Source organism: Rhineura floridana, chromosome 1, assembly GCF_030035675.1.
Source record: "Rhineura floridana isolate rRhiFlo1 chromosome 1, rRhiFlo1.hap2, whole genome shotgun sequence".
Lineage (NCBI taxonomy): Eukaryota > Metazoa > Chordata > Lepidosauria > Squamata > Rhineuridae > Rhineura > Rhineura floridana.
In genome coordinates this window covers 246189679-246212684 of record NC_084480.1, presented here as the reverse complement: position 1 = coordinate 246212684, position 23006 = coordinate 246189679, and the positions used below count along the sequence as shown (strand labels likewise).

The following is a 23006-nucleotide window of genomic DNA, read 5'->3' as shown; positions in this document are numbered from 1 at the left end:
TGTGGGAGATATGGTTATGGCGTTCATACCCAGGAAACATGACAAATTACAGGCTAACTGGGAAGGACCATATACCATCAGAGAAAGGCTTGACACAGTGACGTATGTAATCACCACAGACCAATTAAACAAAAGCAAAGTGGTTCATGTAAATATGTTGAAGCCTTACCATACCAGGGATGTACAGGTGTTGCAAGTTACCTTATTCCCTGAGGGAAGTGGGCCTGAACTTCCAGATTTGGTACAGGAAAGCAAAGACAAAGGAGGGGTAGATCAAGTGGAATGGTCAGAGGAGGTGAAGGAGGAAGTAAAAGAAGAGATTCTGAGAGTTTTGAAAACCTATAGGAATCTCTTTAGCAACAAACCTGGCCGAACCAGTATAGTTATACATTCCATTGATACTGGAGATCATGCCCCAATCAGATCTGTTCAGTACCGTGTGAATGGGAAAGTTTTGAATGAGATCAAAAGGGAGGTGGAAGATATGCTGGAATTAGGAGTGATTAGGGAATCCATCAGTCCCTGGGCCTCAAGTATTGTCCTGGTTCCGAAAAAAGATGGAACGACAAGGTTTTGCATTGATTATCGGCTAATCAATAAAATTACTGTCCCAGATGCGTATCCTATGCCTAGGGTAGACGCAATGTTAGAGTTATTAGGGGCAGCAACCATTATCTCTACACTAGATCTCTGTAAAGGATTTTGGCAAATGGAACTAGACGAGCAATCCAGAGCCAAAACTGCCTTCAGTACACCAGATGGGTTATATGAGTTTGTGACCTTACCCATGGGACTAAGGAACTCACCGAGTTCATTTCAGAGGCTAATCAATACTGTGTTGCAAGGCATGTCAGATTTTGCAGTGGCCTATATCGATGACGTGGCCATTTTTAGCAAGTCGGTGCCTGAGCATGTCCAACACCTGACAACAGTATTGGAGGCCTTAAGAAAAGCAGGCCTCACAATAAAAGCTAAGAAATGCCAGTTTGGACTAAAGGAAGTAATCTATTTGGGACATAAGGTGGGGAGTGGGAAAATCACCCCCTTATGGAGCAAGGTGGAGGCAATACAAGCGTGGCCGATCCCCTTAACCAAAATACAAGTAAGGGCATTTCTGGGTGTGGCTGGATTTTATAGGAAGTTTGTGAGAAATTTTGGGGAAATAGCAACCCCCTTGCATGAATTAACAAAGAAGAAGTGTTCTGAGCATGTGGTATGGACGGATGAATGTCAGAAGGCTTTTGATCTACTGAAGCAAGCCTTGTGCCAAGGACCCATATTAATAGCACCAGACTATGAGAAACCATTCATCGTGGCTACAGATGCATCGGACCTCGCGCTGGGAGTCGTCTTGCTACAGGAGAGAGAAGGCACCAGACATCCAGTGGCGTACCTGAGTCGCAAGCTGACGCCGAGGGAGAAAAACTATTAGTCGGTCCAGAAGGAGTGCCTAGCGGTCGTGTGGGGACTGAACAAGTTGCGCCCATACGTGTGGGGACGAAGATTCACAGTGACTACGGATCATCGGACCTTGTTATGGTTGCAGACTATGAAAAACCATAACACTATGCTGCAGAGGTGGTCCTGGGCCCTACAGGACTATCAAGTTGACTTCCAGTTCATAAAAGGCAAGGACAATGTACTGGCCGATGGACTTTCCAGGCAAGTGGCTGGGACTGCAGTGACGTGACAGACGGAGGAACAAAGAAAGACATTTTCCCCATAGAGACTTTTATTTGTTAACGCGACGTATAAATCCTGGAACAGGAATAATACTCTGCCGTTGTTTTAAGGGGGGGGAAATGTGATGTTCCTATATTAATGTATATATGGTAAGTGTTGGTTGTTTAGAAGATACATGGTAAGTGGAGTGAAAGAGGAGGAGGAGTGAATGGGCAGTAGAATGCTAGATGATTGGCTGAGTGTTTAAAATGGCTGAACGTATAAAAGGAAGAGTGAGAGTGGAATCTGGGGGTGGATGAGGTGAAACAGAGTGGATTGCTTGGTGGGGTTTGAGAGAGTTGTTTGCCAGGAGAGAGTGGAGAAGGAGGGGGGTGGAGTTTGGATTAGTATTGAGTAAAACCAAATGTTTATGTGCCTTAAGAAGAAATCTTGTTAATCTTGTTAGCTTTGTTATCTTTAATAAATACTTAATTTGGTTTACCAAAGGCCTGATCCTTGGCTGGGGTTTCACAGACCAGAAGGGAGGGTAAGGTAATGACCCAGGCTGAAGGGAAACTGTAACAAATGGTGGCAGCGGTGAAGAGAATAACAATACCAGTATTGAGAGTCTCTGGGAATACTAGTATTAGGACATGACTGGTGGTTGCCTAGCAGGGGGATCTGTTGAGATCTGTGCTAGAGCGGGGAGAGAAACAATAAAAAAGGACAGTCTGGACTGGTGGTGTCCCTGGTGGTGCCTAGTGACAGGCAGTAGCCACGCGCAGGTAGGAACCTGACAGGGAGAGCCAGGGAAGGGTGTCACAGACCACAACTCCCATCTTTCCTGACCATTGGCAATGCTGGCTGAGGCTGATGGGAGTTGTGGTCCAACAACATCTGGAGGCACACTGGTTGAAAAAGGCTGGTCTAGATACAAACAGTCTATGGGTAAAGCAGGGCAAGGCAAGAGGCCCGGGGTCAGGTCTGGAGGCAATAGAAGACCAGCAGACAGGTCAGGTGCAGGGCTAGTGTAAATAAGTTGTTCCAGAAGCTCTTCCAGCCTAGCACTGGGGTTTTTGAACTGGAGCTGCTGGAACCACACCCCAAACCTCAGTGACTCCTATGAATTACCTTCAGCCAGTCCTTTACTCCTGAAGTTGGGCACGCCTCCAAATGGCCAGGTCTCCAACTGTTGTTTGAGACAATGCCTCTCCCTTGGGCCCGGGACTTGTTTACCCTCGATGAACGTGCCCTGGGTGCAGATGGCCCTTCCACATCCTCATCACAGGACCTTGGCTCCTCACCCTCAGTTGCTGACCCAGGACTGGGTCCAAGACTGGAGCCTCCTTGTCTTCCTCTGATGAGGACTCCCCCAATGAGGACTCCCTCAGCCGGGACTTGACATTTACATAGCAACAAGAGCTTAAAGTTCCCCGGAACATAATACAGTATTTTTAAGGGAAAGTTTTAAGTCCTTGTTTCTGAATCACTGTGTATGTGGATGCTGTTTTCATAAATAAATAAATAAATAAATTTAACACCGAAAACACATTAGGCACATTTCAGTAAATTGTTCTTAGTGCCTCTGAAGGTTCCCTCTTCTTTACCCCCCTCATTATTGCATATTGTCCTGATTTTATCAGAGACTTAGCCCAAGCCTTTTCATGTTTACTCAGAGCTGTTTTTCAGTTCCCGAGTGAGTATGAATAGCGGAACTGTCATCTTCTATATGCGCCTGCCTGCTCTTCTCCTTTGCATCCCACCAATATCTGAATTAGGTCTGTTTGGTAATCAGGATGCAGGAGGGGCCTTCTCTGAGCTCTGTGCTGGGTTTAGGGGGGCCCTCCCTCCCTTTAGGACTCTTCATCATTGTCCAAAAACCTCTCTTTTCAACCTTCCATTCTCCTAAGTTTTTAACCTCCCTGGTAAATTACTTTTGAATTGTGGTTTATCTGCTGTTTTATTTTTGTATCTGCTTATAATTTATATTTTTATTTACATAGTATTGGATTTCTTCAAACATTTTTAATGGAAAAACATTATGGTGGTGGTTATTTTAAACATGTTGTAAACCGCTTTGATGTTTTTAATGAAATAGCAGTATACAAATATTTTTATAAATAAATAATACCTTTTCTTTGCCTCTTCAACTGTTACATGATTATTACCGTTTTCTACATAAATAGAAACATATATATGCCTTCCTTTTTTATTTTTCTTGCTGCTATATGAAAAAAAAGGAATGCTATCAAGTGACTAAAAAATTAAACTGAAACGGATACAAAGTGGCAGCCCTTTTTAATAGATTGTTGTTCCTGGAACATTCCTCCTACTGCAACTATGTCTTGAAACCAGTTATGAAGGAACTGTTTATCTCTGTATGCTTTGATGTTTGCTTTTACAGTTTGATGCAGATGGCTATTTTTGGGCTCTCGTGCATTTGCTATGTGTTGGTAAGTTTTTAATAAATCAGATCTGTGAAAATTAAGCTTTCAAGCATACGTGCATCTTCTTTTCATTTTAGTTCAGCTGAGGTTCTCCAATTTTCTGGCTTTCGTCCCATAGTACAATAGCCAACAAATTGCATTAATTGAGTTTATTTGTATTGCTTTCACTTGGTGGAACAGAAGCATATTGTGTGTTCTCTCCAAAGGTATATGAATGAATCCAACATTGCATTGAATTGTATGACACCAATGAAAATGGAACAGAAAACCAATACTGGCAGATCAAAGCACTGGAATTATTTGGAGATCAGAGCATTGAAGAGTGAGAACAAAAATAAGGGAGAGGAGATTTTGATCTAGACTGGGGGGGAAATAAATACATAAATACAAAACTCAGTACTAGACAACGTAGTTCAAATGCTGCCAAAGGCAGAGCTTGGAAAAGTTACTTTTTTGAACTACAACTCCCATCAGCCCCAGCCAGCATGGCCACTGGATTGGTCTGATGGGAGCTGTAGTTCAAAAAAGTAACTTTTCCAAGCTCTGGCCAAAGGCCTAGATTTTTCTAACTGCTAATACACTTTAACAACAATAACAAAATCAAATCACATTGATACCAAATTTGAATTGTTTCCCAGCTGTACCACAATATGACTTACTTACCAGAATGATTACTGTTACCTGTTTCATGTCATTTCATTCACAGGGGCTTACAAAGTATATCAAAAGTTGTGGAGACCTAATTCTCTAAGGTGATCTGTTTATCTTCTCTTGTTTTAGGAGGGCTAAATAAAGGAGAAAGACCATTACTACAGAATAAAAAATATCTGTGGGGTGAGGAAGAGGTATATAATCACGTAATTAAACATTGCTCTCATGTCCATAAGGACAAAGGGATTGAGGCCCAGTTGCATAGACAGTAATACTCTCTGTAATCGTTAGGATCTTGATTGTGGCTTTTAAATAAAGGGAGTTTAGCAACTGACTTTAGTTTAAAACACAGAAGGAATAAATAAGCCAAGTGGACTATGGCAAGAGCCACCTGAAATACAAAAAAATAACATGAAGCTGGAATAGAGAGCTATAAACATCACCTACCTCCACAGTTAGTTTTAGTGTGATGGATTTTAATCGTAAACTTATTTTGGAGTCTTGGCTGGAAAAAACAAGGTGAACATTAGACAGCCACAAGAGTAGCTGTATACTATACCCAGCATGGATTCTTCACATTCCATCATGGTAAATTGAAAATACCCCCATACCATTCTCCTGCTTCCCATAAGCTCATTTCAAAACAAAATTTCACAAAATGTATAGTCCTGAACTCAGAAACAATTGCTTAACAACCCTTTACATTTTCATGGTGATACACAAAACACTCAGAGAGAATCTAGAGTTCAAAGTGTAAAACAAAAGGAAAAAAATCCAGACCCCTGTTAGACTTTTTTCTGTCAGTGGTCTCATCATTTATTGAAATAAGTTAAAAATCATCCTTGTTGACAGAGTACCTGTAATGCTATTACTGACCTTGCCCCATACTCCAACCTTCATCTTCTGCAGTTTAAAAGTTAAAAGTTTAAAAATGCATGGCTGACTTGGATGAAGCAGATTACTTAGATCCTTTCCAATCGGGCTTCAGGACTGGACACGGAACTGAAACAGCCTTGGTCGCTCTGGTGGATGATATGAGGGCGTTGGATAGGGGAGAATACACATTCCTCGTCCTCCTGGATCTCTCAGCGGCTTTCAATACCGTTGACCACGGTATCCTCTTAAACTGCCTGGAGGGATTAGGAATAGGGGGCACTGTTTTACGGTGGTTCCATTCCTATCTCTCCGGTAGGCATCAACGGGTAGCACTGGGGGATGAGGTTTCAGACCCTTGGCCTCTCAACTGTGGAGTGCCACAGGGTTCTATCCTCTCCCCCATGCTATTCAACATCTATGTGAAACCGCTGGGAGCCATCATCAGGAGTTTTGGGCTGCAGTGTCACCAATATGCGGATGACACTCAGCTCTATCTCTACTTTAAGTCCTCACCAGAGTTGGCTGTGAATACCTTGTCCAAATGCCTGGAGTCCGTAAGTGGATGGATGGGAGAGAACAGGCTGAAGCTAAACCCCGACAAGACCGAGGTGTTGCTTGTGGGTGATAGGAGAAGGTTGGGAGATTTACACTTGGTGCTTAATGGGGTGAGATTACCCCTGAAGGACCAAGTCCGCAGCCTAGGGGTCATTATTGACTCCCAGCTGTCCATGGAGGCTCAGGTTTCGGCAGTGAGCTGGGCAGCTTGGTATCAATTACATCTGATACAGAGGCTGCGACCCTACCTTCCTGTACATCTGCTCCCATGAGTGATACATGCCCTGGTCTCCTCTCGCTTAGACTACTGTAATGCGCTCTACGTGGGGTTACCCTTGAAAACGGTCCGGAAATTGCAGCTGGTACAGAATGCGGCAGCACGCTTGATAAAACAGAGCCGTCGCCGGGATCATATCACCCCAGTGTTGGTAGACCTACACTGGTTACCAGTTGTTTACTGGGCCCAATTCAAGGTGTTGGTGTTGACCTTTAAAACCCTATACGGTTTCGGCCCAGTTTATCTGAAGGAACGCCTCCAGTATCACCAATTATGCCCCCAAACAAGATCAGCCTCACAAGACCTTCTCTCGGTCCCACCGGTGAAAACAGCTAGGCTGGTGCAGACCAGAGAGAGGGCATTTTCGATCGTGGCCCCCACCCTCTGGAACTCGCTTCCTTTTGACCTTCGACATGCTTCCTCCCTGATGGGCTTTCGCCGAGCCTTAAAGACCTGGCTATTCAGGCAGGCCTATGGGGTTTCTGGGGTGGACTAGTTTTATGGTGTATTAATTGAAGGATGGTTTTAGATGAATTGATGTTATGACTTGTTGATTTGTATATTGATTTATGTATTTTGCATTGTTGTACGTCGCCTAGAGTGTCCGTTAACTCGGACAGATAGGCGACTAACAAATAAAATTTTATTATTTTTATTATTATTAAAGAAATTTAACATTGGTGTCTATGTTAGCACAGTCATACTCAGTAAGAACTGTCAGCATTCTGAAAGCCAAACTAACAGCTGTTCAGCTTGGCTTATCAGGGGGCCACACCACCAGCCATTTACTCCACTTCAAACAGTCATGGCTTCCCCCAAAGAATCCTGGGAAGTGTAGTTTGTGAAGGATGCTGAGAGTTGTTAGGAGACTCTTATATCCTTGACAGAGCTCCAGTGTGGTTTAACAGTCAGCCCTCTTGTGGTGACTGTGGCTCTGTGAGGGGAATAGGGCATATCCTCTCAGCACCCTTCACAAACTACACTTCCCAGGACTCTTTGGGGGAAGCCATGATTGTTTAAAATGGAATAAATGTCTAATGTGGATGTGGCCATGGACAGCTTTGATTTAAATTTGGGTGGGAGACTATATGTGTCTGCTATAGAACAAAAAGGTGGGGGAAACCCTGAAAAATAATGATACTGTTAACAATGTTTTCCTTTTGGAAGGAAAGGGTTTTCCCCTCTGCCTCATGCTCACCCACTCAATTTCCCCCTCCCCTTCCCCTCCCTCTTGTTACCAAATTCTTTCAAGCTACACAGGAAGTGGATTGGACTGTGAAAGACCAACCCAAATTATGTTTGCATTTTGACAAATTTGTAGGGCAGTCCAATATCTCAGAGAGGAGGTCAGGTCTCCTGCTCCCCTGGTGCATTCACTATAGCTGCCCAATTTCCTTGCTTTTTAAAGTTGGTGGAAATATCTGTTGGCTATAAGTCCACTCTTAAACCTTAAGGTTTTTTTGCCTGTTAGTGAATTTCTCTGCTTTTTAATCTGGGAGGCAAGAAGTGGGATCCTGTACAAGTTTGCTGAGAATGGATTGATTGTTTGCATGCTTATTGAGTTCAGTGGGATTTATTCGCATGCAATCATGCTTTGTTGTTGTTATGTGCCTTCAAGTCGATTACGACTTATGGCAACCCTATGAATCAGCAACCTCCAAGACCATCTATCACGAACCACCCTGCTCAGATCTTGTAAGTTCAGGTCTGTGGCTTCCTTTATGGAATCAATCCATCTCTTGTTTGGCCTTCCTCTTTTTCTACTCCCTGCTGTTTTTCCCAGCATTATTGTCTTTTCTAGTGAGCAATCATGCTTAGGATAGGTGAAGCTGACCACAGGGGATGGGGAGGAGAGGAGGAGGGCAGGTTTGATCATTTGGATGTTTATTGAGTTCAGTGGGATTTACTCCTGTGCAATCATGCTTAGGATAGGTAAAACTGACCATGGGGAGGGAGGCCTGGAGTGGGCTGGGGAGGAGGAAGAAGGAAGAGGGGAGGGGAGGAAGAAGGGAGGAGAAAGGGAGAGGAGAGGGAAGGAGGGGAAAGGCAGGTCTGATCATTTGCATGCTTATTGAGTTCAGTGGGATTTACTCCTGTGCAATCATGGCTAGAATAGATAAAACTGACCATGGGGGAGGAAGAGGGGGAGGGGAGAGTAGAGGGAAGGAGGAAGGGGGGTAGAGGAGCAGAAGGAGAGGGAGGGGGAAGGGGGAGAGAAGGGGCAAAAGGGGGTGATTAGTGAATATAATTGCCTATTAGTGAATATAAATTAATTTAAAATGTGACTTCTTCATATATATCTCTTCTCCCCTCCCCCAGCCCAATTTAAAGGGACAGACTGGCAGTAGAGTATATATTCCTCTCTCCACTCCAATAGACCAGGGCCCTCTAGATGTTGCTGGACTCCAACTCCCATTATTCCTGACCAATGGCTATGCTGGGTAGATCTGACGGGAGTTGGAGCATCCGAAAGGCTACAGGTTCCTCACTTAGTGTAGATCAGTTAACTTGCTAACTTCCTAATAGGAAGAATTTAGTATATTCTTTCATTTATGTTTAAAACAGAAGTGTTAAAACCTGAGAAGACTTGCAGTGCCATTTTCAGGAATCCAATGCTGTCCCAACAATTTATTTTCAATTGCAAGGCAGAGATGATGGAAAGTTGAACCTAAGCTGGTTCTTACTAGTTTTTGTGGCCTGCAGGGGTTAGCCTAGTCTGTGCACTCTCTGACATTGGCTACTCATAGTGTGATTGTGTCCCATGGAAAAATAAACCTCCTTACCTTTCCCCAGGACAATTCTAATTCTGGCATTCAGCCAGAAGTGTGGAGAAGCTGTTTGGTTACTGCTAAACTATGACTCTTAGGTATAATCTTTGGCAGAAAATGCTGTCTTTAGACCTCACCCTTCTCCGAATAACTGATAAAATAATTTTCTTCTTCTTAGTGACTCTGAGCAACAGTATATAAACTATGCATTCAGGTAAAACTTACATCTTTTCTCTCTCTGTATTCTGCACTGGGGGCAGTCCTGTCTGGGTTCGGTTTCCTTTGGAAGTGAGAGCACGGAAGACATATGGCATTTGAGGGGATAATATTTGCTTTATTGACAAATTCAAAGGTAAAGCTTAAGTGTGGGCAAGCAGCGCATGCATTCTCACCATTCACCTGATGCGCAGTCCCAAAGAGAGGCACCCTGCATGCCAAGACACTTCCAGGAGCCTGCAGCTCTCTTTCTGCTTCTCAGACTCTAATCCTAAAACCTGCTTTTTCCCTCCCATTTGCATACACACATCAATCCTCCTCTCTCTACCTGTGCACCCCCTTCCTTAACTGGAGGGGATGGAATGTCATGTTATCTTCCCCCAAACTCTAGCTTTCCCATTCCAAAGAGATCTTTGTCTTCTGACCATTACCTTCCCTAAAGAGGCATGAGCTGGCCATTAAAGAACATTAGCATTCCTTTGTCAAATCCCAAACTCTGATCAGCCTTTGTTTCATAGTGACAGACATATTCACAACAAAAGAAAGCTCTCAGCAATATTTTACTTCAGAAGAACAAACATGGCATGCCTATTAAACCATTCTCACTGATAAAAGGAGAAATATGTAACTATCACAATCTAGTTAGGGTGGGTTAGGGTAAGTATAATAATTTAATAATGTAGGTAAGTTAAATCAAATAGCCCAGCTCAAGGAAGCAATATCTTCATCATAACCAGGGCTATATGGATGCTGCACAGAGTTCACTATCCTCAGAACTGGAACAGTTTTGTATTACTTTTCTAGCCTTTATGGAGGCAAAGAGAGGACTTGAAAGTGTGTGGGCAATGCCTCATGAAATCTCAGGAAATCAGTAAAAGCACAATTAAGGATGAAAAAATGTTCTTGATTTGCATAGTTTCTACAGGATGCAGAACTCAGCTTTCCTTGAGGCAGAATTTGAGGGTATTATTTAAAAAAAGTAGAATAGTCTGCTCATAACTCTATGGACACCAAGCTGTAGGACATTAATGGGGTCAGTCATATTCACCTTTATCATTCATAGCAGTGAGAGGCAACTGAATCATTTTATTATTATATGAGGCTGTGGGGCTCTAAAGCTGGTTTTGCATGCACTGTTAATTATAGAAGAGCAGCACATTCTGGACAGTGTATAATTAATTTCATACTTCAAAGTGATCATGCAGTCTGAGGGCTCTAAATGGACTTTTGCTAGAGGGGAAAGGCATATGACTCTTGCAGCCATGCTGAAGAACGGTGCATTCATGTTATTGCATACACCTAGATACATAGATGCACACACACATTCCTATAGAGGTCTTCAGAAAATATTTGACTGCTGTGTCCTAAAGGGATACTGTCTGGCATGTGTTGGCAGGGGATAAAATTGTATGTAATGTCCTATTGCTCTTTAGCTCAAAATTGCAAAAGGGACTAAATTTTTAAGGTGTAGCTGCAGTTTTGTAAATGGTATTACCAGTGACATTGTTGTCTTGTTTGGGGAATTAATACTCTGCACTCTCTTTTTATTTTTAGTGTGGTGATGTTGGCTCTTGCATCCCACCCAACAGGTAATTGTTTTTTATAACTTTATATTTTTCTAGGGATATGGCTTTATTTTCTTACGTATGCTGTTTAAGAGTAGAATCGCTACATATATGCACCCTGATCTGTAGGTCTGTGTGGTCAGGTGCACACATGGTCCCTTGCATGTATGCAATTTCCAACTAAGTTTTTATTTATTTGTTTGTTTATTTGATTTATATCCTGCCCTTCCTCCCAGCAGGAGCCCACTGAATTAGTCAATCTATACATACAAAGCCACATCAGTGGAGTGTTTCCTTGTATTAAAGTTATTAGGGAAACTGTTCCAGACAGGAGAGTTCTGTATGCCATCAAAGCACTTGCTTGTGGATTGTGTCATTAGATTGAGGTGAGAACTAACAGAAAAGCAAATGGGCTTTAAAAGCATAAATCAGTCTTAGAAATTTGGCCATACTACCGGATATTTGATTTTGTACAATGGAAGTGCAAGCAACAAGGGCTTCTGCTACTCATTTTAAATGGGACATAACCTGGTCCATTTCATCCTTAATGTAGCCAACAAATTGTACTGGTGAAACTGTGAAGTTCTGGTGCCAGAGCTGGTGCCAAAGGGTGGCCAGGTCATGCCCGGAAGGGCCCCTCCTTAGGTTGTGGGGACTGTGTGCTGCAGATTGCAGAGACGGAGCTCCCAGCCCTCCCTACAGACTGTGTAGGCGCATGGTGCCTGCCCGCTCCTTCTACCTCTCCTCCGTTCCTGTGAATGCCCTGTGTGCTGCACGCACAGCTGCCATCAACCAAGATGGCAGCAGAGACTTCGCTAAGGGACTGATGCCCCTACCGCCATCTTGATTGATGGCAGGCATGTGTGTGCACGCAGCATAGCATGCATGTGTGCCATCAGTGAAGACGGCGGGGGGGTATCAGCCCCTTAGAGAAGCCTCTGCCACCATCTTGGTTGATGGCAGCGACCTGTGCACCCAGTGTGCAGGGTATTCACAGAAAAAGAGAAGAGGTTGGTGGAGTGGTCCTGCATAGTCTGGGGGGGGCCTGGGAGCAGGGAGCACAGAGTAGGCTGGCGCCGGCCCTGTCTGGTGCTTTCTATTTAGAATGTTAATTGCGTGCTGTACCATCTCTGAGCAGTGGAAAGTTCAGAGCGGCATCCGGATTTACAAATTTACATTTTTATTGGATGATAAAATACTGAAGAGTCAGGCTGCCTTTGCAACATCTGCTCATTTACAGATCTGCATGTTGAGCAGGTATTCACAGCAATATCAGATCAGTCCCTCCAAGTCCAGTTTCCAGCTATGCTCTCTTGTGTTCTTCTGGGCCAGTAGTGGGGAGCCTGTGAAAAGCAGGGCACATGCAACCCACAGTCTCATCCCATGCTGCTCATAGGTTCCTCTAGACCTAAACTGGAATGTCTGGGATCTGGGTCTGCTTTTTGTCCAGGCACCATCGTAATGGGAACAGGAAGTGCAGATAGCACAGTTTGGAAGATGGAATAGACTAAGTGCTTTCTTTTGCCATGCATGTGAGACAGAGCTGGTCCATGTTGATCTCCTACCTACCCATGCAATAACCTAATGCAGCCTTTCCCAACCTTTGGTCTTCAGATGTTGCTGGACTACAGTTCCCATAATTCCTGACCATTGGCCATACTGACTGGGGCTGATGGGAGTTGTAGTCCAGCAACATCTAGGGACCCAAAGGCTGACCTGAAGAGTGGTTTGTAATGCTGCTTTAATCTAGTGCAACCCGGTCCCACCAATGAAGCTCAAGATGCCACCCAGCCAATATTCTGAGTCAGAGCATAAAGAGGAAGCAGTAATAATGGTCAGAGAGACTCCCCTTTTATTCCACAAATCCTCACTCAGAGCAAATGCTACCACACCAATACCCCTTCCCTTGTCTCAGAGAGAGAGGGAGAGAGGGAGAGAGGGAGAGGTGGCGGCTCTACCCACTTTTTGTTCTGGCTCAGTTGCCCATTGGGTGTGCCCTCCTGATTTAACTTTACCCATTAATCCTTCATAGAATAAACATTCCCCCAGCCCTGTTCTAGGCCAACCACTAGCACAGTGGCAAATTCAGAAGTGCAGGGGCCCTTCATGATAGTCAGAGCAACCCCCTCCCCTTTCCTGTGGGGTTGAGAATGAAATCCTTATTAATGCCTTCTCCCACAACAACAGACTCGGAAAAGAGTCTTTTCTGTAGTTGAGTCAACTCCTTTCACTCTGATTGGTTCCACTCAGCAGGAAATGACAAGGAAGCATGTTAGAAGACTCTTCTCAGTGGCTAACACATTCCCCTTTCATGCTGATTGGCTCATGGGATGCTGGAGACATAGGGACCCTGCTGGAACCCTGCTCCCAAAAAAGTAAAGGGTCTAAGACCCCCTGAGACCCCAGACCACTGCACCCCAAGGCCAACTAATTTCAATACCTGTTTAGTCCCTGGGTAGGATTCACATTCTAGATGCTTAGAACATTCAGCTGACCGTTTAATTTTCATTGCCTATAATCAGTGACCACGCTACTCCAAAAGCTAAACTTTTTAACTTTGTATTAAACAATAGCATCCCTCATAACAGTATGCTAAGTGGGTGGTCACTTGTATTATATATTGCTTTCAGACTGATTCTTCTTGTAGTCACTTGCTGGTGACTCTTCGTTTCATTTCACATGTAGTACCAAACCATGGTGTGGAACGACCTGAACAAACCTAAAATGTGTGTCAGGATTGTGGTCTCCTTCCTTCACATGTTGTGATTTGCTCCCTCTCTGATTTACTGCAGTCCATAAGCCCTAGAGTATAGGGCCTGAACAGATGTTGTCTCCATGTGTTTAGACCAGGGCTGGGGAACTTTAGCTTCAGGCGCCAAATGTGGCTGTCCAGGCCTCTCTGAGGCCCGTGGGACTCTTCCCAGAGAATGGTCTATAGGCCTCGCTGACCCGACTCTGCATCTTCTTTGAGTGGTTCTGCCTGGCTTGAACTGTGATCATGCCTCTTGCTTATCTGGATGGAGGACAGAAAGATGTGGGTGGAGTGTGGGTATATGAAGACATCTCTGACTTTTACTGTACAAAAGTGTTACGACTGTTGCTCCACCTGTCAAGAACTTTCACCATAAGGTCAAGTCCCAAGCCCAGGGCAATTGATCCTAGCCAGGCACAACCCATGCCTCCCTTACCAGAGCTGCATTAAACCAACACCAACCCTGTAAGGTAGGTAAACTGCCAGCACCTCTTAAACCTAGTCGCCCATTCTGAGCCAAGGGGAAACCCAAAGAGCCAGAAATAAACCTGGCCAAGGTGCTGGATTCAGAGCCTAATTCCCCCTGCACTAAACACACACTGGTAAATAGAGATAGCTTTATTAAAATAAAATATATGTGCCAAAAAATATAGCAGCAAAATAATCCCTTAAACCAAACACCCCAAGGGTTAGGTAAAATACAGAGAGTTCAAGTCACAAGAGAAAATAACAAATCTGTCTAGCCCATTCTATACTCATACATTATAGGAAGACAGGCAGAGTAACTTCATGGTTCCACATCTCCCCAGAGATGTATAGCCTGGATAGTAATAGGAAGATGGAACCCCAATATCAGGAAGCACCAAGGAACATTGGACAACAAAGACCCAGAATCTTAGTTCTACTTTTATGGGGGAAAAGCCCAGCAACAGCCAGGAATTAATTAGCCAATCAGGGGGCTTTCTGATGATGAAATCTTCCAGAGCTTTCGCACCTAACAGTCACACACTTCTTCAACCTTCCCAGGCCTGTGGCTTTGAGGTACCAGTCTCAGGCTGATAAGCAGGTGTTCTTACTCACTGGCTAATTAATTGGATTCAGCTGTGGGAACTGACAGTGTCATGGCCTTCTAGAGGCCCTAATTCAGGCAAGATGTTCTCCCCACAGTTCCTTGCTACAGAACCATTTTAGTTAACAACCTTAACAAACCAGGCTTTCTTGACACTGCTCACTTTTGCAACTGGCCCATCCACCTGCAAGTGGCCCCAGGAACGCTCCCCATGAGGGAATGCTGCCCTCAGGCTGAAAAAAGTTCCCCATCTTTGGTTCAGACTATGCACGGAAGAGGGAATGAGACTGCTGCTTCTCACCCACCCTTGCTTGTGCTTGGCTGCCCCTCCTCCAGTGTTCATGTGCTGGGTGCAATGTTTGCAAAAGAGAACCTACACAGGTATATCCTCTTTTCATAAGTTGTACCTAATGTGCAGACGTTAGGGGGAAGGGTTAGTGGGGTGCATAACTTTGAGGGTGGAGCTAGTAGGGCCAGCTCCATTCCTTCCAGCACATGTACACAAAAGAGCAACACCTGGAAAAGGCCATTGTTTGTAATTACAATTGAACTGGCAAACTATGGCTTGCACTTTCCCTGCAGATCAAGAATAAGCAAGTACCAGAAAGGTGCTAGATAGGTTAAGCATCCTTCATTTCTGCCTGCAGACCTTTCCCTGTAAGATATTTCTTGCTGTTTACAACCTGCTTTTGTGCAATTTCTTCTTCAATACACCCAAGTGTAGACTTTTCATACTTGCTGTGAATCTTGCTACCCCCTACTGAAATCTCTCTGCCCTCTCCCTTACTAAACCTTGCAATGATGCCCCTGTTCTTAAATTATTTGCTGTTTTCTACCACCATTCAGATTAATGGAAGGAAACAGCCAATACCTGCAAGTATTTCCTGTTGCAGAAAGTGGACGGAAAAGCATGAATATGTTCCGTGGAAACAAATTGATCTCTCATGACCATAAATATAAACACAGCGAACAGAGCGTATGTCTTTCTGTTGGAAAATGCAGTATCCAATGTGGATCCTTTTCCAAGTGGAAATGTGTTCACTAAAAGCACAGTTCCCTTTTCTGCAGCTTCTTTTTGAACGGGTAATAAGAATCAGATGCAGCTCAAAAGGGTGAGAAAGGGTCCTTGTAAAAGTAATGGGAAATTAAGGAGTCCAGAAGCAATAAAAAACATTTTTAAGCTGACACCAACTAATTGATTGAGGTTTCTGTATCGAAAGTTAGTTGTGGGTATTTTTGCCAGCTTCCCCATTGAATCTATTCCTTTATTCCTCAGGTGATCTCTTCAGTGCCTTGGAATTCCAGTTCCTTTACTTCTACAGCTTTCACAGCAGTTGCTTTGCCAGGTAATGGTACCTTATCAGAATAGGTTTGTATATTTCAGAATAAGAGAATCATTTGACCTCACACCTTAAGATCCATTTAAAGGTTAGTGGCATGTAAAACATGAGCTAAATGTAACAAGATCTTGAGCCGGTGAAGAAATGCTGATGAGGATCAAGAATTCAGTCCTCTTATTCTTCACCCCTTCCTCCCACCCCCTCCTTGAGCTGAGCTTTTCAAAGCAGGTGTATGCAATATTTCCCGTAACACTTTCAGAATGCATAGCATTGTTCTGCACACCATGACCAAGTATTCACTGAAGGCATCTCTTGAAGGCTTACCACTGGATTAGTCTTTGCAAATCATGTTTTTGCAGTAATTACAAAGCATTAGATCATAATACTCCATTAGCATGTGGACTTATTTGCTTGTACATCTTGTTATTTGGAGGACTTAGCAAGTTGATTAAAAATGGAAAATTTAACAAATATCCCATTAATTCAAGTGGCAACTGCTTGCTACCCAGTGAGAATTAAATTCTTTGTTGTGCATCTTCTAAGCATGTTGTATTACAAGTTATCCAAAGTATCTAAAAAAAAATTGAGATATGCCTCCCATACCTTTGAGGACTGCACAGGGCTTTTTAGCTTCAGCTGTGCCCAAAATGTCTAGTTCAGTCTTCCAGCACACTAAGTGGCCACTTAGTGGTTAAGCCCCATATTGTAGAATACCCTCACAAAATACACTAGTCTGGAAGTGCCCTTAGTTGAAAATGAGAATTTTGTGTGTTAATGGCATTATCTACCAACTTCTGCAGTGGTCTTCTGGGATTCCTTCTGACTTTACATACAATGAAGCTTAAAAGCAACACATCCTCAGAACAGTATGCAGCTTGGAGTTTTCTAGCAAAGGTAAAATGTATTACAGATATCTTTTGGTCAGAAGTTTAGGAGGGAGCACCTGTCACGCAGTCATATAACTGCAATCCATTCTCAGTATCATCTACTTTGAATAGTTCACCACCACCACACTTTACATCCAACTTGAGTACATGAATATAGGAATGGCTAGAGTGGCAAAGGGATTCTAAATGCCATTTGTGATTATCAGGTCAAACTGGGCTATAGTAGAATTAATATGTAATAAGATTTGATCTTGTGAATAGACCTGCATATGAATGTATCGGCAACAGTGAGGAAGCCATGGGTAGAGTCCAGTAATAAAAAGACAGATATTCATCCAGTGTAAAATGATGGAACTCTGTTGAAGTCCTGTGTTGCATCACTCTCTAGACACATCTTTTTTTGGTTCAGCAATAATTGTTTTCATGGTGACTACAGTGTTTTTCAGAGATTGGGTTCTAGTTTTTATCATGAATGAAATTTGTGGTAAAGTGGCCAGTGGCTTAAATAAGACTACCGATCCAATAATGACTTGCACAACAATCATAAGGATCCATTGATTTGAAATCCTTACTATTTTGTCCCTAAGATGTCAGTATCCTCTGTGAGCAACACTCATTTTACTTTGCATACAGTCCCTAGGTGCTCCACATTGTTCTTTGCATTTAGGGGACAGACTTTTGTGTGCTTTTTAACATCACCAAATTAGTGCCTAACCAGACATATTCCCTTCTCAAACCCTACTAACTTTGCTAAGGAATATAAAATCTATTTTTAAAAAACTGCATGGGAGGGAGAGGAAAATACCACTGAGATTTTGTAAAAACCACATATTGGTCTTGTTTAGACATACCACTCATTCAGGCATAACACTAAAAATATGGTTTAGCATTACATGAATGAGCCTTGGGCTCATGCCCTCCCTCCCCTGCTCCAGTGTGGTGTTAAGGAGGAGATTGGAGGTTTTTGTTTCCTTTTTCAATTAACCACAGTTTTTCATTATGTCTAAACCATAAATCATTGTTAATGTTAACTATGGTTTAATGAAACAAGCCAGCTTCATAAAACATGGTTTGAAATTGGCTTGCTTCAGTAAGCTATAGCTTGTCCAGGTTTAAACATAATGCTAAACAGGGTAGCTTCTGGCCTCCTCCTTGTGGCTGCATCAGAGGTGGAGAGAGAAGGGGGGAGCGCAAGAGCCTGAATCTTGTTCACACAATGGCAAACAATAGTTTAGTGTTGTGTCCAAATGAGCGTGGAAGATCAGCAAAAATAATGTTGGAAGAAGACCAAGTAGCAGTAAACACGGAGGACATGGTACTGGATGCAGACTTCAAAATAGTGAAATCAGTAGCTAATTTGAAAATACATAGAATGATAGAATAGTAGTGTTGGAAGGGGTCTATAAGGCCATCAAGTCCAACCCCCTACTCAATGCAGGAATCCATATCAAAGCATTCCCAACAGATGGCTGTCCAGCTGCCTCTTGAATGCCTCCAGTGTCGGAGAGTCCACTACCTCTCTAGGTAATTGGTTCCATTGTCGTATGGCTCTAACAGTTAGGAAGTTTTTCCTGATGTTCAGTCGAAATCTGGCTTCCTACATTGAGGCTACAATCCTATACACACTTACAAGAGTGTAATCCCATTGGACTTAATTGGTTTTACTTCTGAGTAGGCATGGGATATGTTGAACAGTGCCAGTTTGAAAGCATTCCATCAACCTAACAGGTCAGTATTGATTTGCGTTCATTCTTTGACTGCCAACTTTTACCAATCTGTTTTCAAAATGTCAAAAAATATTGACATTAATACTGATAATTTGAAAGAAAGTACAGATATTTTGAAAGGAAGAAGGTAACGGTGCCTGGTGCATCCCCTCCTTAAGAGGACCTCCCTGGACCCAGAAGTGTAAACAAATATCACCCAGTGGCAAATATCCCCTTTTGGGGCAAGGTGCTCAAGAAAGTAGTGGCAGTCCACCTGTAAGCATGTTTGGAGGAAACATTACTTGAATCCAGTCCAGTCTGACTTCAGGCCTGGCCACAGCATTGAAACTGCTTTAGTCGCCCTGGTTGATGACATCTGTCGGGAGAGAGATAGGGGGAGTACAACCCTGCTCATTCTCCTTAATCTTTCAACAGCTTTTGATAATGTTGACCACAATATCCTTCTGGAGTATCTCAGGGAGGTAGGGGTTGAGGGCACTATCCTTCAGTGGTTCTGCTCATACCTCCAGGGCCACTTCCAGAAAGTAGCTATGGAAGGCTACTGTTCAGCACCGTAGGAGCTGTCCTGTAGTGTTCTGCAGGGTTCCATCTTGTCCCCCATACTATTTAACATCTATATGAAGCTGCTGGGAGCTGTCATCAGGAGATTTGGAATGAGGTGCACTCAATATGCAGAAGACACCCAACTCTATCTCTCTGTTTCATCTGAATCGGGAGAGGTAGTTGACATGCTAGATCGGTGCTTGGAGGCAGTGATGGGCTGGATATGGGTCAACAAATTGAGGCTAAATCCTGAAAAGATAGAGGAGTCCAGAGTTCTCATGTCCAGGAGGTGGGGAGATGACCTGTTCTGGATGGGGTTGCACTCCCCTTGAAGGAGCAGGTCTGTAGCTTGGGTGTAGTCCTGGATCCAGCATTGTCAGTGGAGGCTCAGGCGGCCTCAGTGACTAGGAGTGCCTTTTTGCAGTTCTGTCTGGTTCACCAGGTTTAGCCCCTTTTGGACAGAGATGACTTGGCCAACTTCCTGGTAACTTCCAGATTGGATTATTGCAATGTGCTCTACGTGGGGCTGCCCTTGAAGATGACTCAGAAACTTCAAGTGGTCCAAAATGCAGCAGTCAGATTACTGGCTGAGGTTCTCTTTAGATCTCGCATAACCCATTTTAAAACAGCTGCATTTTTTGCCAGTTAGTTTCCAGGCCCAATTCAAGGTGCTCACATTAGTGTTTAAAGCCCTAAATGAATTAGGCCCCAAATATCTGAAGACCATCTCCTTCCCTAAAGACCCTCTTGGGTGTTGAGACCAGCAGAGCAGGCTGTTTGGTAGTTCCGCAATCCTTGGAAGCTTGGATGATGGTGGTGGTCCTGGAGAGGGCATACTCTATGGTGGCCCCTAAGTTGTGGGACTCCTTCCCCACCGAGGTGCATCTGGCAACTTCGTTCTACAGTTTTAGGTGAATACTGACTTACCTCTTTACCCTGGCCGTTGACATTTGAAACATATATTTTTAGGACCTGTCCTATTTTGTGATTTTAGTTTGTTTTTAATTGTTTTTAATGTAGTATTTTAAAATTGTTGTGACCTGCCCTAGGACCTTTGGGTGAAGGGCAGATAATGATAATGATGCTGATGATATTTTGAAAGGAAATGTCAAGAAATGAAAGGAAATATCAATAAAATTATTGTTCTTTGTTGATACTAGAGGTGGAAAAAATCTATTTTTGAAAATAGCCATAGAAAATCGCTACCTAAAAATCTGATCTGCAATAGCAGAGAATAAGCAAATTAATGGAAAACTCAGTACCAAATCCGAATTGGGTGGAATTCTAGCATATTCCTGCTTCTCAATAGACATTATAGGATTATACTGTAAGAGTATTAGTTTCACATTAAGCATTTGTTAATCTTTTAAACTATCCACAGTATGTGAGTTCCAAAATAGTATTTGGCAGGTAGGAATGGGGGTGGCATTTGATTCAGTTTACATTTAAAGCCAAATTATCAAATTTGCACTTTTTGAAACAATATGAGAGCCAAAGCACAGCAATCCTTCAAAATTTGCATTTATTGAAATTTTGCTATGCAGTTCTCCAACCAGTGTTTGCAAAATGCATGATGCTTGTACTGCATCAACCTCTGGAGATCTGCACATGCACTGAAAGAGGGGCAAATTCCTTCTGCGTCAGCTTCCTAATCAATAAAATAAAATTCAGTTTTTCGTCTTATTATTCAGTGTGTCTTGCATATGCACCAGAGCTCATTGTTTCTCCTGCTGGAATTAATCAGAATTTGACAGTGCAACCTATGCACAATTTCAGTATTTGAACAGAATGTAGGGGAAATGATTACAGTAGGTAACTTGTTGCAGCTTTATGCCAGCTTTTGGTTTGTTTCCATAGAGATGGCTCAGTAATAGTTTTGTAGCATCTAGCACTAATTATTACACTGAAATTGCTGCAAAGTCTTTAAAGTGTCTCCATAACAACATCTTGGTTTCTAACATCATCATTACATTTATAGAGGAAGTGGAATTATGTATCCTTGGATCTTTAAAAATACATAGGTAGGAATCCTTTTAACAAGGAGATACCTTAATGTGACCACAATGTAATGAAAAGTAGTCTATAAATAAATAAACATCTTAGTTTAAATAGTATGAGAGAGATTAACAGAGCAATCCAAATGCAGGGAAGCTGGCGGAATGGGGGGCTGGCAGAGGAGGAACCAGCGGAAAGCTCAGTGGGATCCTTCTCCTGCTCGGGAGCCACCACCCTGACTGAACTCATGGCTGGGAAGTGCTAGCTCCTATGAATTGGCCTCCCGGGGGAGTAAGTGCTCTCTGTAGAGGCCCATTTCAATTTTTTACTGCGCTGTCTTTTTGGCTGGCGGAGTTCCCGGGTGGAGTGGGACTCAGGGAAGGGCTCTGAATGCGAGGAGGATGTTGCATAAGCCCCCTTCCGTGGCTCCTCCCCCACCATGCCCCCAGAGTGCCCCATTTTCAGGGCTTCTGCCAGCTGGGCTGGCCATCCCACCCAGACCCCCGGCAGTGCCGGCAGGCTTCTGGCAGCACCATGGCTCAGCCATGGCAGAGGTTTGCTGCCGACAGAGGCTGTCGGAGCCCAGCGCAGCTGGGAACCTGCCAGCGCAGCCAGGGATCCACAGCATCCAGCTCACCCCAGCCCAGCAGAAAGGCAAGTTGGGTTGTGCCTTAAATCTATCAAAAAGAATGTTTAAAATTAAAATATAGCATTCTTATGGCTTTCAGTGGATTAATTGCAGACAGGCAACTGAAGATGTAAGAAGGCATATGATGTTGTACGTTAACCTTAACATACGATAGCCACACTACATAATTCTACCATTGCCTATGTACTGTTAGCATAAGTAATTGTAGTGATCTTTACTTTATACAACACTGCCAGTTTGCAATGAAGGTTTGTAGAGCAGCACCCCAGCTTTGGAATGAGCTTCCCCCCCCCCCCGGTCTTGCAGGCTACTGAAGAAACAACAATTGAAGTCATTCTTATTTTGCTGGGTCTTTCAGCATTAGTAACAGATTTAATTTATATTGTTCTTCAGATCTGAGACATGCTGTGAGTGAGAAGGTTGGATACTGGTGTTAGGGATTTGCATTTTGCTTTTAATGATTGCATTTATTGTTTATTTTACTTGATGTTGTAACCCACTCTGTGACCTTAAGGTGTTTAAATAATTAAATAGGTAGGGAAAAGTTGCCTAAGTCGTACAGATTCCAGATGTTTAGTGCATTGCAAAACATGCTAATTTAGATTTTAAAATTACACAATTTATATCAGAGATTCTTCAAAGGGAGTACAGTTTTCATTCTAATACAACACAATAGCCTAGTATTCCTTTCAAGATGTATGATTTTTCTGATTTTATTACTTGCTCCCTAGCCTTATCTAAAAAACCTATCCTTCCACCCTACATTCAATTCCTGGTGGAAGATTTTGCAAATGGTCGAGTAGGTAGGAGCATATGGGGCAGGGAAGATAAGGATAAGCCAATACAAGAGAAGGGATGTCAGACAGTTCTGTGCCATCTTTCCTTCCAGTTCTTCTGCTTCTGAAGGATACTCTGTTTGCCATGCCAACGACACATCAGGCCTTAAGGTGCTAGTGATAAATGCCAGGTTTGTGAAGAGAACTATCTGTTGACTTGGCATGTATTACCAGGACCTTGGCAAGTGAAA

The 23006-nt window shown here is 43.2% G+C and overlaps 1 protein-coding gene across 3 annotated transcripts in view; it reads left to right on the top strand.

Moving 5' to 3' along the window:
• TMEM241 (transmembrane protein 241) overlaps positions 1–23006 on the top strand; it is a 110092-nt gene that overhangs the window by 66454 nt on the left and 20632 nt on the right. For 2 of the 3 annotated variants that reach the window (XM_061596947.1, XM_061596938.1), the window contains exons 8-13: positions 4067–4115; positions 4816–4861; positions 9415–9450; positions 11007–11041; positions 16115–16184; positions 16979–17072. In XM_061596947.1, the coding sequence (XP_061452931.1) occupies positions 4067–4115; positions 4816–4861; positions 9415–9450; positions 11007–11041; positions 16115–16184; positions 16979–17072 (330 nt within the window). The remainder of the gene's footprint in view (positions 1–4066; positions 4116–4815; positions 4862–9414; positions 9451–11006; positions 11042–16114; positions 16185–16978; positions 17073–23006) is intronic. The other variant, XM_061596956.1, reaches the window with a different exon arrangement.